At 48.8% G+C, this 14,779-nt stretch overlaps 1 protein-coding gene across 1 annotated transcript in view; it reads left to right on the top strand.

The window, feature by feature from the left end:
- Positions 1-14,779, top strand: part of dipk1c (divergent protein kinase domain 1C) — a 115,741-nt gene that overhangs the window by 77,361 nt on the left and 23,601 nt on the right. Inside the window, exon 3 of the mRNA XM_085993420.1 lies at positions 4,994-5,158. Within this exon, the coding sequence (XP_085849546.1) occupies positions 4,994-5,158 (165 nt within the window). The remainder of the gene's footprint in view (positions 1-4,993; positions 5,159-14,779) is intronic.

The raw sequence follows: 14,779 nt of genomic DNA, 5'->3' as shown, positions 1-14,779 counted from the left end.
TAACCCCCTCCCCTCTATAACCTAACTAAGTTTCGATTTGAGGGACTCGGGATCATGCTCACCACTTTAAGAATTGCGAAAAAGGCTTTGCAGCCTTTCGACACAGCTTTCCGTCGTCACGTGGGTTTGGAAGCTTCTGGCGCAGCTTGTTTTCCTCTTGGTTCTCCTGCGATGAGCACTCGCCGATGTGATGTTGAAGAACTGGGGTACCGGGCCCTGAGTGTCTTCTTCTCCGGCCTGGGTCGTCGATGATCTCCCGATGGTCTTCCCCAGGGCGGGGCGCTGGTTCCGAAATGACTCTTTATACAGTCATAATTGTCCTTCTGATTTCTTCAACGGTGGAGGAGAACTGGAGTGCCTGGGCCCTGAGAGTCTTCTTCTCCGGCCTGGGTCACAGAATCACAGAAACCCCACAGTGCAGATAGAGGCCATTTCGGCCCATCGAGCCTGCACCGACACATATCTCACCCAATCCCCGTAACCCCTACACCAACACATATCCCACCCTATCCCCACGTATTTAATCCCCCTAACACTAAGGGTCAATTTATCATAGCCAATCAACCTAACCCGCACATCTTTGGACTGTGGGAGGAAACCGGAGCACCTGGAGAAAACCCACGCAAACACGGGGAGAATGTGCAAACTCCACACAGACAGTCGCCCAAGGCCGGATTCGAACCCGGGTCCCTGACGCTGTGAGGCAACAGTGCTAACCACTATGCCACCGTCGTCGATGATCTCCCGACAAAAGTACCGGGCCTCTCTCGTCGTCTTCCCGTCGTGGCCGGGCCTTGCCTGGCCGAGCTGGCTTCCAAGCCAAACTCTTCTCGTCGTCCTCTCGTCGTGGCCGGGCCTTGCCTGGCTGATCACCGAACACGTTCCGAACCGAAGTTGTTTAGTTCCAATGGAGTCTGTCCCGAAGCGTACCGATGGAGAACTCACTGATGGACTTTACTCAATCCACAGTTATACTTTTTGGAACATTCTTATCTCCCGCCAAATCATAGTCCTGTCTTTGTAATAATTTTGGCGGGCAGAACTCTCTGCAGGGGTGTTTTGTCTTCATAACGGGAGTCGGTGATAGCTGAACTGGCCTCCCTGGGCCGATAGTGTCTTTGCTTTGTTACCGTAACTTGGTTTGTATATTGATTGGTCTGGCGATTGCCCTGGATGGCTGTTAAACGGCTTCTCTTTGTACAGTGTAATGGGTTTAAGCGTTCGTTCAATTGTCCGCCCATTTCTTGATGGGTCTCATCCTGCCACCCAAATCTGTCCTGTACTTATAATCCAATCAATATGTATGCTCAGTTCCATGAGTTTCGGCTTCCCGAAACTGGTTTTCGCGGGCTTTTAATGTCCTCAATCCACAAGCCTGTCTGGCTTGCAGTAACAGAAATTCAAATGGTCCCAGAAGCTGGTCACGAGGTCTGGCGGCCATTTTGTGTGCCCTTTTATCAAAGGTTTCTCTGTAAAAGCTTCTTTTGGTCAATAAAGCTGTTTTATTAACCCTACTTTCCTACGTGATTATTTTAATGAAAATTTCGCGAATCTTACATGGTAAAGACCTTTGTGAGTGTTTATCGTGAGATACTTCCTAGAGGATTCTTCAACCTCCATCTGCAAATATGCTTGTGCTAGGTCAATTTTTGTAAAACGCTTCCCTCCAGATAGTGAGGCGAAAATATCTTCTATCCTCGGAAGAGGATATTGTACTGTGTGAAGGACAGGGTTCACCATCACCTTGAAGTGCCCACAGATGCGAACCTTCCTTGGCTCCTCAGACTTATTGTTTAACGTTTTCTTCATGACAGGAACGATGGCTGTCGCCCACTCGCTCCAGTCTACCTTAGATAACACGCCTGCATTCTCCAGATTCTCCAGCTCTGCCTCGACGGCTGGGCGAATTGCATATGGTACCGGTCTTGCTTTGAAAAACTTGGGAATTGCATTCTCTTCTATTTTTATCGAGGCGGTTACACCTTTAAGAGTTCCCAGTTCTTGTTGAAATACCTCTTTGGCGTTAGCTAAGATTGTTGACAATCGTCCAGGAGTGATGTCGTCATCCTTTTTACCAGCCACCGTCAGTGCCTGAATGGAGTGCCAGTCTAAACTTATCTTTCTGATCCATTCACATCCCAATAACGGTGGTCCACCATCTTGCAGTATGTACAGGTACAATTTCTGTATTTCCTTGCCGTTGTATTCGACAGGCACCCGTATTTTTCCTCTGGGGTATACTTTTTGCCCCGTATACGTCTTCAAGACAATGGATGTGTCTTTCAAGGGTATGTGTGAGAATAGCCGCTCGTAGTCTCGTCGATTCATGACGGTCAGAACTGATCCTGTATCCAATTCCATTTTGACTTGGGACCCTGCTATCGTGAGGGTGACCCAAATGGTTCGGTGATCCTCTTTTACGATTACGTTGTGAAGTTTGAGACAGCTTAGTCTCTTGTTCCCGGATTCACTATCGCTCATCTGGTTTTGGAACTACTGTCCGTCATCTTTTGTACTTTCCTGTACTGTTCCTTAGTAGCCTTTTTGTTGTCGTTAGTCTTCTTCCCAGACCTGCAAACTCGTGCAATGTGTCCCATCTTTCCGCATTGCCTGCATATTTTGTCCTTGGACCAGCAGTCCTTCTGGTCATGGGTTGTTCTGCCACAGCGATAACATTTTTCAAATCCCCGTGTCATTTCGTGGGTGCCGTATTCCTGTGGCTTTTGCTGTATTTCCGCAGCTCCCCTTGCTGCTGCTTCGTACGATACTGCCACGCTGAAAGCCTTATCTAGCGTCAGCTCTTTCTCTGAGAGTAACCTCTTCTGGGTTCCTTCACTCAGGAGTCCACAGACAAATTTGTCCCATAGGGTATCTGCCGGTCCTGCTCCGAACTGGCAGTGCTTTGATAGCTTGCATAGTTCCGTAAGGTAATCAGCATTGCTCTCATCTTTATGCTGATTTCTCCTGTGGAATTTAAATCTTTCTGCTATCAGCAGCGGTGTAGGATTTAGGTGTTCCTGTAGGATATCAACAATTTCGTTAAAACTCTTCGCCTTCGGTTTGGCTGGAGTAATCAGGTTCCGCAATAGGCCATACGTTCTTGCGCCCATTAAGTTTAGTAGTACCGATGCCTTTTTCTCATCGGCTACTTCGTTTACCTCGCAATATACCTCGACTCTTTCCACATACGTGGTCCAGTCTTCTATTGCATTATCGAAGGCAGTGATATTGCCAGTCTTCGGCATCTTGGAAATCTAAGATGGCGCCTCCCGCGCTTTGCCTTCTTCCCCGATTTAACAAAATGGCGCCTCCCGTGCTTTGCCTTCTTCCCCGCTGGATTAAGATGGCACCTCCCATGCCTTCTGTCTCCTCCGCTGCTGCTAGCGCTGTTGCTGGCGTTTTATGCCTTGATGGCGACGCCGTATGGTCTTCGCGCACTTCCCCCCGCGCTGCTGCTAACGCCGCTCTCCGCGGTTCCCGTAGCAAACTGCAGCTCCTCGCGGCTTTCTGCGCTTCTATTTTTTTAAATTATTTCCCCGTCGTCGGAGCAACCCTGCGGGACTCTTGCCTCCCTCTTCTCGGGTCTGTATGCTGCCCGGCTTCGTAGCACCGGCTGCGCCCTGTGTGCTCCACCCTCTCTCTCCTCTTCCCGACAACGCTGCTCGGCCCCATTGAAAAGCCACCCGATCGAGCTCTAGACCGCCACAGCCCAGGAAGGATCAGTGTACTACCTGCCACCAGCCCGATTAGCTGAAACACCATCGACAGGATAACCAAGCCCCGCTCTCGACAGCCTCTCCTGCAAATCTTCAACTCCAATGAATCAGAGGCGGATGCCCACGGTCGACGCCCGTTTCTTCTGTTCGTTTTATGATTTTTTTTTCTTTCTTCCTTCTGGCCTCGACCTCTGATAACTTCGCTTCAGGGATGGATCCCCATGAGGTGGTGCAGACTGTAGGTAAGTTCGGATCTGCTCGTCGCCAGTATTATGTCCGTGTGTAATTGAGACATGGACTGCAGGAGTTGGTTATAACAGGTCTTTACTGAGTGGAGACAACCTGGAACTACTATGCAAAAGTTACTACACAGGCTTATATACAGGGGTGGTCACTACTGGTACTGCAGTATACAGGGGCTGCAGAATATAGTTCCTTCTGCAAAGTACATACACTACAGGGGTCACTGTTTAAAAATAAGGGGTCACCCATTTAAGACAGAGATGAGAAATTATTCTCACAGAGGGTCGTGAGTCTTTGGAACTCTCTTCCTCAGAGGATGGTGGAAGCAGAGTCTTTGAATATTTTTAAGGCAGAGGTAGATAGATTCTTGATAAGCAAGCGGGTGAAAGGTTATCGGGCGTAGGCGGGAATGTGGAGTAATCGGATCAGCCATGATCTTATTGAATGGCGGAGCAGGCTCGAGGGGCCGAGTGACCTACTCCTGCTCCTAATTCATATGTTTGTATGTTCGTATGTAGTCACTGTTGCAATGTAGGAAACATTACATGTGCATGTTAAGGACAATTAATGTTCAGAGATTGAAATAAGATGCAAAAAAATGTTAGGTACCAACACTAGTTCATGTGTTTTTGTGTCAAACATCTCCTGTGTATATGTTAAATATCCTACGTGTGAATGTGTTAAGGATGGCCAACTGTTCCATATGAGTGGTTAAAATTCTTTTAACTTCAATCATTGGCTTACCACAGTCCGGCCTTGATTGCTGAGGATTGTGTTGAGTAAATTCCCAGTGTAATTTTTGCCCTCAGTGTCGGTAAAACTTCAAATAGATGGGCTAACATTTCCCATTAAAACAGCTGACAGGAATGAAACTAAACACTTTTAAGTTTTTGCCTGCTAATATCGCTGACAGTATTTTCTATCCTTATATACGGAAGCTCATTTTATAAACGAGAATGCAACAACAACCAATAACTAGATGCTGTTGAAATGAATTTGGCCATATAAGCTGTATTTCCATTTTTCTGCTGCAGGTTGTTGCGATTGATGTAGACATGGCCTTCTTTGAACCCAAAATGCGTGACATCCTTGAACAAAATTGTACAGGTGATGAAGACTGCAACTTTTTTGACTGTTTCTCTAGGTGTAATATAAAGACTAAAAAATGCCGAGCAGAGCGCTCGAATAATAACCTGCAGGTCAGTTAAAACATTTTTACTTTGAATTTCCTGAATGTATTTTCATCAATAATTTGTCTTTAATGATTTACAAGGATGATACCAGAAGTTCAAGGTTATACCTATCAGGGAAAGATGAACAGGTTGGGTCTCTTTTCTCTTGAAAAGAGAAGGCTGAGAGGTGACCTAATAGAGGTCTTTAAAATTATGAAAGATTTTGATAGAGTGGACACAGAGAGAGTGTTTCCACTTGTGGAGAAGAGCACAACTACAGGCCATCAATATAAGATAGTCACCAAGAAATCCAATAGGGAAATCAGAAGAAACTTCTTTACCCAAAGAGTGGTGAGAATGTGGAACTCGCTACCACAGGGAGTGGTTAAAGCGACTAGTATAGGTGCATTTAAGGGGAGGCTAGACAAGCAGGTGAGGGTGAATGGAATAGAGGTTTATCCTGATAGATTTAGATGAGAAAAGACAGGAGGAGGCTCGAGTGGAGCATAAATGCCGGCATGGACTGGTTGGACCGAATGGCCTGTTTCTGTGCCGTATATCTTATGTAATCTCTATGTAATCCCTATGTAGCCATAAACTGAGATGACTGTCTTGTTCAGTGCAGACTTGTTGCAGGAACTTGTTAGATGCTCTCTGGGCAACCATTGTGACTGGTGGGAAATTTGAATCCCTTGGTTTTATTGCTTATATGGACTAAAACCACAGTGACCCATATCCACCCATCTACAGGAGTAAGTCTGATGCAGATATACATTGTGCATGGATACCTCAAACTTGCTCCCTCAATGCTTGACAGAAGTCTATAATCATACTAAATTTTAACAGAGTGGAGCAGAGGCAACTCAATCTGCCACTCTTCTAAACTTACCCTTAAAAGGTTTTCCATAAACTATGACATTTTTAATTTAAAAGGAAGCGACTCTACTTTTAACAAGAAATCAGCTTCATGGATGGTATAAGGTAATATGTTGGAATTGTGGAAACTGATGGGAAATAAACCGATCATGAAGGATGCATCACTCCATAGTTTATTTTCTGCCAACTCACTGCTCCCCCTCGCATCTGCTTGTATTTTGCAAATAATTATAAATGTGTAACAACTACATGTTGAAAATAAGAGGAGTTAATAAGAGCAGCAAGTCTTTAAAACTTCATATAACCAGTAAAATTGACAGAAAACAGGGAAGATTACTAAGAGATATAATTGGCGAGCTCACACATGTTGCCACATGTACATCAGTGTAATTCCGCAGAGCGCTGTTTAATCAGCATCATTAACTCGGTAATGCTGCATTATTAACAAGCTGTAAAACTGAAATTAAGGCAGATGTTAACATTATAAATATATATCACTGGCCTTTAGAAACTATTACTGTCTCTGTCAGAGCTCACTGCCAGGCAGATTAATGGGCTGGACCTTCCAGGAGAATAACGGTGTGTTAATGACACACGCCATTATTAATGTACAAATTGGCCAGCAAATTCAGGGGATGGAGAGATACATCGTGAGTTGCGAATCTCCAGAACTTGCTGGATGATTTACGCCACTCTGCCATTTGATCGCACAAATAGCATCGCTCCCTTAGCCTCCCCATTATTTTTAAGAACTTGTTGGATTTGCACATTAAATGCCCATTAAGCTCACCACAGAAAGTTAAGTCTGGTAATTAAGAGCATAAGTACCCTTTTAACAATGTGATCATTGTTAATGCAATGCCAAACAACCTCTCTGGCCTGGAACAATTTAAACTGTTGAGTTAACTCTTAAATCTTGCCTTCAGTTAGTGACTTGTTCATAGAGATATATAAAAATACTAGCTGAAGTGCCCGGCGGTGCCGAGGCTTTTTCGAGGGCATGTTGTTGTTGGAAGAGAGAGAGAGAGAGCGACTGCGGGGGGGGGGGAGGGGGAAGAGAGAGAGAGAGAGAGCGCGACTGGGGGGGAAGAGAGAGAGCGACTGGGGGGTAGAGAGAGAGAGACTGGGGGGAAGAGAGAGAGCGCGGGTGGGGGGAAGGGAGAGCGGGGGGGGAAGGGAGGGTGGGGGGGAGAAGGGAGGGCGGGGGGAGAAGGGAGGGCGGGGGGGAGGGGGGAAGGGGGGGCAGGAGGGGGGAAGGTGGGGCGGGGGGGCGGGGGGGAGGGGGGGAAGGGGAAGGGGGGAGGGGAGAGGGGAAGGAGGGCCGGGGGGGGAAGGGGAAGGGGGGAGGGGAGAGGGGAAGGAGGGGGAGGGGGAGGGGAAGGGGGAGGGGAAGGAGGGCGGGGGGGAGGGAGGAAGGGAGGGCTTGAGGCTGAGAGACGGCCACGGCCACGCCCGGTTGCCGGGGTAACCCTGCCGCGCCGCCCCGCCCCGCACTCCCGAGAGCCCCGCTCTCCGAGCCCCGCACTCCCGAGAGCCCCGCTCTCGAAGCCCCAGCTGCCCCGCCCCGCACTCCCGAGAGCCCCGCTCTCCGAGCCTGCCCCGCACTCCCGAGAGCCCCGCTCTCCAAGCCCCAGCCGCCCCGCACTCCCGAGAGCCCCGCTCTCTGAGCCCCGCCCCCCCCGGCCGAGAGCCCCGCTCTCCAAGCCCCAGCCGCCCCGCCCCGCACTCCCGAGAGCCCCGCTCCCCCGGCCGAGCCGGCTTGAAGTCCGCCGATTGCGGCTCTGAGAGACGGCCGGCGGGCCCGGTTGCCGGGGTAACCCTTCCCGCTCACCAAGGCCGAGATCCGCACTCTCAAGAGCCCCGCCCCCCGCCCGCCCGAGCCGAGCGCGGAACAGAGAGAGACGCCGCGTCTCACCTGCTCCTGCTGCGCGCGCACCCTGACCCTCGTGGCTGACGCCGTTGCCCCGGGTAACGTGACACGGGGGGGGGGTGAGGAGCTTAGCAGAAGCCCAATTACCTAGCTCGGGCCTGGCTGGGCAAGAAAGGCCCAGGCTTTCAGGTCTAAGAAAAAAACGGGGAAAGGTAGGAAAAAGAATCTTCAGGTTAGAGAAAATATTTACAAATGAGTGATTTTTTTAAAAACAATTTAATAAATTCAATTTTATTTTGCTGGCAATGTATATTTGAAAAGAAAGACGCAGAAAGCAGGAAAAAGAATGGAAGCAAGATGGCGGCTACTCACCTCGGTTCAGAACGATAAGGCCCGCCCACACACGCACCGATTGGTCGACCGTCAGGTGACCAAAGCGTAGGATTGGTCAATTGTCCTGTCACTCGACCGTAGGAGGGCCCGGCCGCACGCGGCAGCAAGCCAGCGTACGATTGGTCGACCTCGAGGTCACTCTGTCGCTATGAGCGGATAATGAGATGGTAATGAGCGGAATTTTGAAGGTTTTTTGGATACCGCGGGCGCGATTTTAGCCCGGCCGAAAAGTAAATACGCTTAAGACCGTTTTGGAAAGGTAAGCTTTCTTTCGACGTAACGCACGCTTAGGTACGCTCTGTAACTTTCGAGCGCATAGCCCGACAGACGCACACGTGAGGATAGACAGACAGAAGGACAGAAGGACAGAAGGACAGACAGACAGAAGCATCCTTTTATATATATAGATATATTTTTCTTACTTTTCCTTCCTGTCTTTTTTAATCTCTCTCTCTCTCTCAATCCAATTTTTCTTTCCCTCTCTTTATTTTTATTTCTGTACCTGATTTGACTCTAATTCATCCTCCTTCTCTGTTGTGCCTCTGTTTCTTTCTGAATCCTTAAGTCTCATTTATTAAGGAGATACAATGTGAGTCTTGACGTTCACTGAGGTCCCAGATGCCCCGCTGCCCTCGCCGCGTCATTATTAGCTCACACTTCCAAGTTATGGTACAAAACAATTTCGAGCTGACGGGTGCAGGAGTCTAACTAATGTCGATAAATCCCAAGGACCGGATGACCTATATCCTGGGGTTTTGAAAGAGGTGGCCATTGGGATAGTGGATGCATTGGTTGTCATCTTCCAAAATTCTATAGATTCTGGAACGGTCCCTGCAGATTGGAGGATAGCAAATGTAACCCCCTATTTAAGAAAGGAGGGAGAGAGAAAACAGGGACATACAGACCTGTTAGCCTCAGATCAGTAGTTGGGGAAAATGTTGGAATCTATTATAAAGGATGCAATAACTGGGCACTTAGAAACTAATAGTAAGATTGGGCAGAGTCAACATGGATTTATGAAAGGGAAATCCTGTTTGACAAACCTATTGGAGTTCTTTGAGGATGTAACTAATGGAGTAGACAAAGGGGAACCGGTAGATGTGGTGTATCTGGATTTTCAGAAGATCTTCGATAAGGTCCCACACAAGAGGTTGGTGAACAAAATTAGGCCACATGGAATTGGGGTAATATACTAGCATGGATTGAGAATTGGTTAACAGGCAGAAAACAAAGAGTAGGGATGAACGGGTCTTTTTCAGGATGGCAGGCTGTGACTAGTGGGGTACCGCAAGGATTGATGCTTGGGCCCCAGCTATTCACAATCTATATCAATGATTTGGATGAGGGGACTAAATGTAACATTTCCAAATTTGCTGATGATACAAAGCTAGGTGGCAGTGTCAGTTGTGAAGAGGATGTGAAGAGGCTTCAAGGGGATCACGGCAGGCTCAGTGAGTGGGAGAAAACATGGCAGATGGAATATAATGTGGATAAATGTGAAGTTATCCACTTTGGTAGAAAAAACAGAAAAGCAGAGTACAGGTAGACTACCCTTTATCCGGACTTCCGAAAACCGAAACCCTCTAAAAACCGAAGGTTTTTTCGTTCAGCGTAAGTCGTGCATACGAACGAAAAAACCTTCGGTTTTTAGAGGGTTCCGGTTTCGGAAGTTCGGATAAAGGGTAAGTCGTGCGCACGACCCCCCGCCGACCCCCCCGCGGACCCCGCCGGCCCTGACAACCGCCGACCCCGCCAGCCCCGACAACCGCCGACCCCCCCGCGGACCCCGCCGGCCCCGACAACCGCCGACCCCCCCGCGGACTCCGCCGGCCCCGACAACCGCCGATCCCCCCCGCGGACCCCGCCAGCCCCGACAACCGCCGACCCCCCCGCGGACCCCGCCGGCCCCGACAACCGCCGACCCCGCCAGCCCTGACAACCGCCGACCCCCCCGCGGACCCCGCCGGCCCCGACCCCCGCCGACCCCGACTGACTTACGCTGAGCGTCAGCGTAAGTCGTGCGCACGACCCCCCGCCGACCCCCCCGCGGACCCCCGCCGACCCCCCCGCGGACCCCCGCCGACCCACCTTCCGAAATCCGAAATTCTCCTTTATCCGAAACTCGGCTGGTCCCGAGGTTTTCGGATAAAGGATAGTCTACCTGTATTTCCTAAATGGTGAAAGATTGAGGAATGCAGATGCTCAAAGGGATCTGGGTGTCCTTGTACATGAGTCACTGAAAGTGAATGTGCAGGTGCAGCAAGCCATTAGGAAGGCAAATGGTATGCTGGCCTTCATTACAAGAGGATTTGAGTGCAGGAGTAAAGAAGCCTTACTCCAATTATATAGGGCCTTGGTGAGACCACACCTGGAGTACTGTGTACAATTTTGGTCTCCTTACCTAAGGAAGGATATACTTGCCATCGAGGGAGTGCAATGCAGGTTCACGAGATTGATTGCTGGGATGGCAGGACTGTCGTATGAGAAGAGATTGAGTAAACTAGGCCTGTATTCTCTTGAATTCAGAAGAATGAGAGGGGATCTCATTGATGCATACAAAATTATTACAGGGCTTGATAGGATGGATGCTGGGAGAATGTTTCCCTTGACTGGGGAATCTAGAACCAGGGGCCACAGCCTCAGGATAAAGGGTAGGCCATTCAGGACTGAGATGAGAAGAAATTTCTTCACACAGAGTGTGGTGAATCTTTGGAATTCTCTACCCCAGAAGGTAGTGGAGGCTCAGTCATTGGGTATATTCAAACCAGAAGTCGATAGATTTCTGACTAGTAAAGACATCAAGGGATATGGCGATAGGGCCGGTGAATGGAGTTGAGGCAGAAGATCAGCCATGATCTTATTGAATGGCGGAGCAGGCATTAAGAGCTAAATGGCCTACTGCTCCTATTTCTTATGTTCTTATGTTCTTAATGTCGTATGCTGCGAGACGCACTGCAGCAGCAGGATCCATTTTTTCCATTTTTATACGAAGAGTGGATTGAATTTTGTAATGTTTCAGTGAAGGAATTCCTAATATCAAAAGCAACTGGAGTTGAGGTTGAAGTAACTGGAACAATCTAGAGCGGCGTAGTTTTTGGTGGGCTGGTAGAAACATGAAAACTGGCGAGAAATGGGCTTGCCGTATTAAAAAAATACTACTGTGCACATTGCTGGTATATCCGACAAGGAATGAACAAACGCAGTTGCTGGATTGGATTGTGATTTGCTGGCGAGATGGGCTTTTGGAATGCATGCCATTGTGTGCATGTTGGTTGGTATTCAGTTTTACAGTGTAACAGGTGTGGGGCTGGTTTTTCACCACTTTGCACCTGGGGAACAATTATATCCTGGGAGTAAAGCAGAGAAAAAAAGGCCATTAACCAAAATGCTGGGCATCCACTCCTTTGTGTTCCCCAGAGATTTCTGGGGACCCTCTCAGGGGGGATGGGTTAAAACTCTTGTACCTACAGCTGACACAAGCATGGAAATCCTATGCTGATGAGGCAGGATTGGTTTCATGGTCCTTCTCTCCTCAGTTTCCTGGGTCCACGCTGGACAAACACAGGTTTTTAGGTACAAGAGGGCCTTAGACATTGCACCTAGCCTCAATCAGAACAAAGGATCTGAAAAAGATCAGACACCAAGCAGATGGAAGCTGAAAACAAGTGCACTTTTTTTGAACAGGGTGATGCACTGGATCTTCAAGGCTTGGAGGCCTTCTGGCTGATATGTTTGAACTGCACACATCCAGATGACATTCCAGCTGCTACAGGCCTCACAGAGCTACAACTTCGGTTGACTATCTTCCTCCACATTTAGGCATGAGGACCCACCAGGGGGCAGGACTGTGCCGGGGGGAATGTCTGGCCTATTCAAATGATCTGAACCCGGAAATAGAGACGGGTTCAGGTTGAGTCAGGAGGAGCACACTTCAGACGTGCTCTGCCTGACTGACAGACTGGTGAAGGTGGGGAGAGGAGAAGAAAATGAGACCTAAGGGCCGCGATTTCCCCTACCCTGGCGGGTCCGGTGCGGCCGGGGTCGGTGGTGGGGTGCGACCCCGCTGCTGCCTCCAGCCCTCTGTCCAAAGTGATCTTACGCTGATTGGGTTTGTTAAGCCCGCCCAGCGCGTTTCCCGGCCAATTGAAAGAAGCGGGTCTGATGACATCACTTGATGACGCATCATCAGCCGGTTTCCTTAAAGGGACCATGCGCAAATTTACTTTGACATTTGTGCTGTCAGTGTTCTATACCATTGAGATGCTGCAAACACTGACAAATACTGCACAGAGGTGCAGGGCTGCACCCAGGCTCTCCCATGACTTCCTCCATATGCTTATGGAGGGAGTCACAGCACGCAGGGAGGTCCTTTTCCCTTCCCACAGATGGAACAGTCCTCCCCAGGAGATCAACGCAGCCTGGTTGCACATTGCACCGGATGATACAAGCAGAGATGTCATTAGGAGGACCAGGCTGCAGTGGCGCAAACCTTTCAATGATCTCAATAGATCATGAAACGTTACTGCAAAGCCACACTCAATCTCATCCTGCTGTGCCACACATCACATTCCCATCACTCTGCCTTCCCTACCCTACTCCTGTAAATCCTTACTCACACCAACTTACCTTGCACCTCTGCCCATCCCTCTCTATCTACCTTATCACTTCCCCATCTCACTAGCCACCCCTCACACTCACCCTCATCCTAGTCCAATCATACCAACTAACAACACACAAGGGTGTTTTAGCCAATGTTCATGTGAAATTTCTGTTAATGTGTTGGACAGATTTGTGTGCACCTTTGGAAATGGCTTACTGAGTTGCAGTGAATGGTGAGACATAAGGGTACCCCTCACAATGGTGATGAGTGTGAAAGGAATGGCTTGGGCATTGTAGGGATGCTTTATGGTGTTGGTGTGGAGTGGTGCCAACCCGAGTATCATGTGGCAGCCAGGGTATACAGCGTCAAGTGAAGTAAATCTGGCCATGGTGAGGTCATCCCTGGCGACCCGGCCAGCAATGTGGTCGGGTGCTGATGCCCTGTGTCCTGTGCAGCATGAGTTGATTGCGGAGAAGGTTGGTGTTGTTGTTGGTGCTGCTGGTGTGCCTGGGGCTGCTGATGTTGGGGCTGATCATGGTGGGATTCTGGGGACCAAGGTGAGATAGTTTCAAGGGCACCGATGCTGATGGAATAGATGGCAGGTGAAGTTGGGATGACAGATGGTGAGAGAGGTTGTTCCAATGAGGTGACACTGGATCGAGAGTTTGCTCCAAACACTTGCAAGCTGCATAAAGCTCAGCCTGTCTTCCAAATGCAGTAAGCAACAGCTTCTGAGCTTGGAAAGTGAACAGCTGTGAGATGAGAGCTTTTATAGAACATTTTCAGCTGTCAAGTTAAGAAATCATCCCATAATGACACAACACCCGGCCTGCTTACCTGACGTGATCCCCGAGCAGCGGGGAAGCCATGGGCAAACTCTTAAAACCTAAAGGTTTGCTTAAAAAAATTTTAAGTGCCTGTTGAAATCATCTAAATTGCCTCCCCCACCGCTTGGTGTCATGTCTGTTCATCGATGACAGACCCGACATCTGGGAAACTAGCGTGGCGGTGGGTTGACAGCGGGTTCCCACCCGACCCGCCACCAAACGTGCCTGCTGACCCCCCCGAAAAATTCCCTCCAAGGTCTTCGGTGCCTGAGGGGCATTTTCACAAATTCTTTGGTCCAGCATGACTCTCTGTCCACTGGGGGAGCAAATGGGGAACTCAGACATGGAGGTGAGCAAAAAATTATTTATTTACAGATTAATTCTTCTGAATTAGAGAAAGTATTTTTTCACTGAATTTTTAATATTAACTTAAATTAGGGAAACTTTATAGTATAAAGGAAAACACTGCAGAAAATGTGTTTATTTTATCAGTATATGTCAACAGAAATAAGATGCCGCTAAGTCAACCAATGCAGAGAAGGACAGAAATCAGAGTGACAGAAACCTGACTTCACGGCCTCCTCGGATTGCCAAACAATCTCTCGAGGATCCAGAGACTCCAATTTGACGACATAAGACATAAGCAACGATTTTATTTCCTCAAATGTACGGATAACAATTAGAATTGGGAAATATATCTCAAGGGCCCAGAAATTGGGCTACTTACTGCCACACGTTTGCGCCACAATCCTGGAAAAAATGGCGGCTGCTGCTCTAACGTCCACTTCAGGCGCAGGACTCGACAGCCGCCATTTTGGTGAGGGCCTTAGTGCTGCCAATTGCAGCGCTGACCCTGGAGATGCAGATATGGAGAGCGTGCAACGCCGACTTAACATCACGCTCTGCGAACTTGGACCTTTGCGCTGAGTTTAGTGCTGGGTCCTAAGCTCGCTCTGAAATGCGAGCATGCAGCAGACTGACAGAGATGCTGTCAGCACTTCTTAAAGGGACACACACATCTTTCAGGTAAGTTTGCATTTAAGCTTTTGGACTTTTTATTTTATTTTAGTGAAGTAGTGGTT

The sequence above is a fragment of the Somniosus microcephalus genome, chromosome 7 (assembly GCF_052327205.1).
Source record: "Somniosus microcephalus isolate GS21.2 chromosome 7, FLI_Smic_1.0, whole genome shotgun sequence".
NCBI classification, from domain to species: Eukaryota; Metazoa; Chordata; class Chondrichthyes; order Squaliformes; family Somniosidae; genus Somniosus; species Somniosus microcephalus.
The sequence above is the reverse complement of the archived record's forward strand: the minus strand, read 5'-3'. Positions and strand labels throughout refer to the sequence as shown.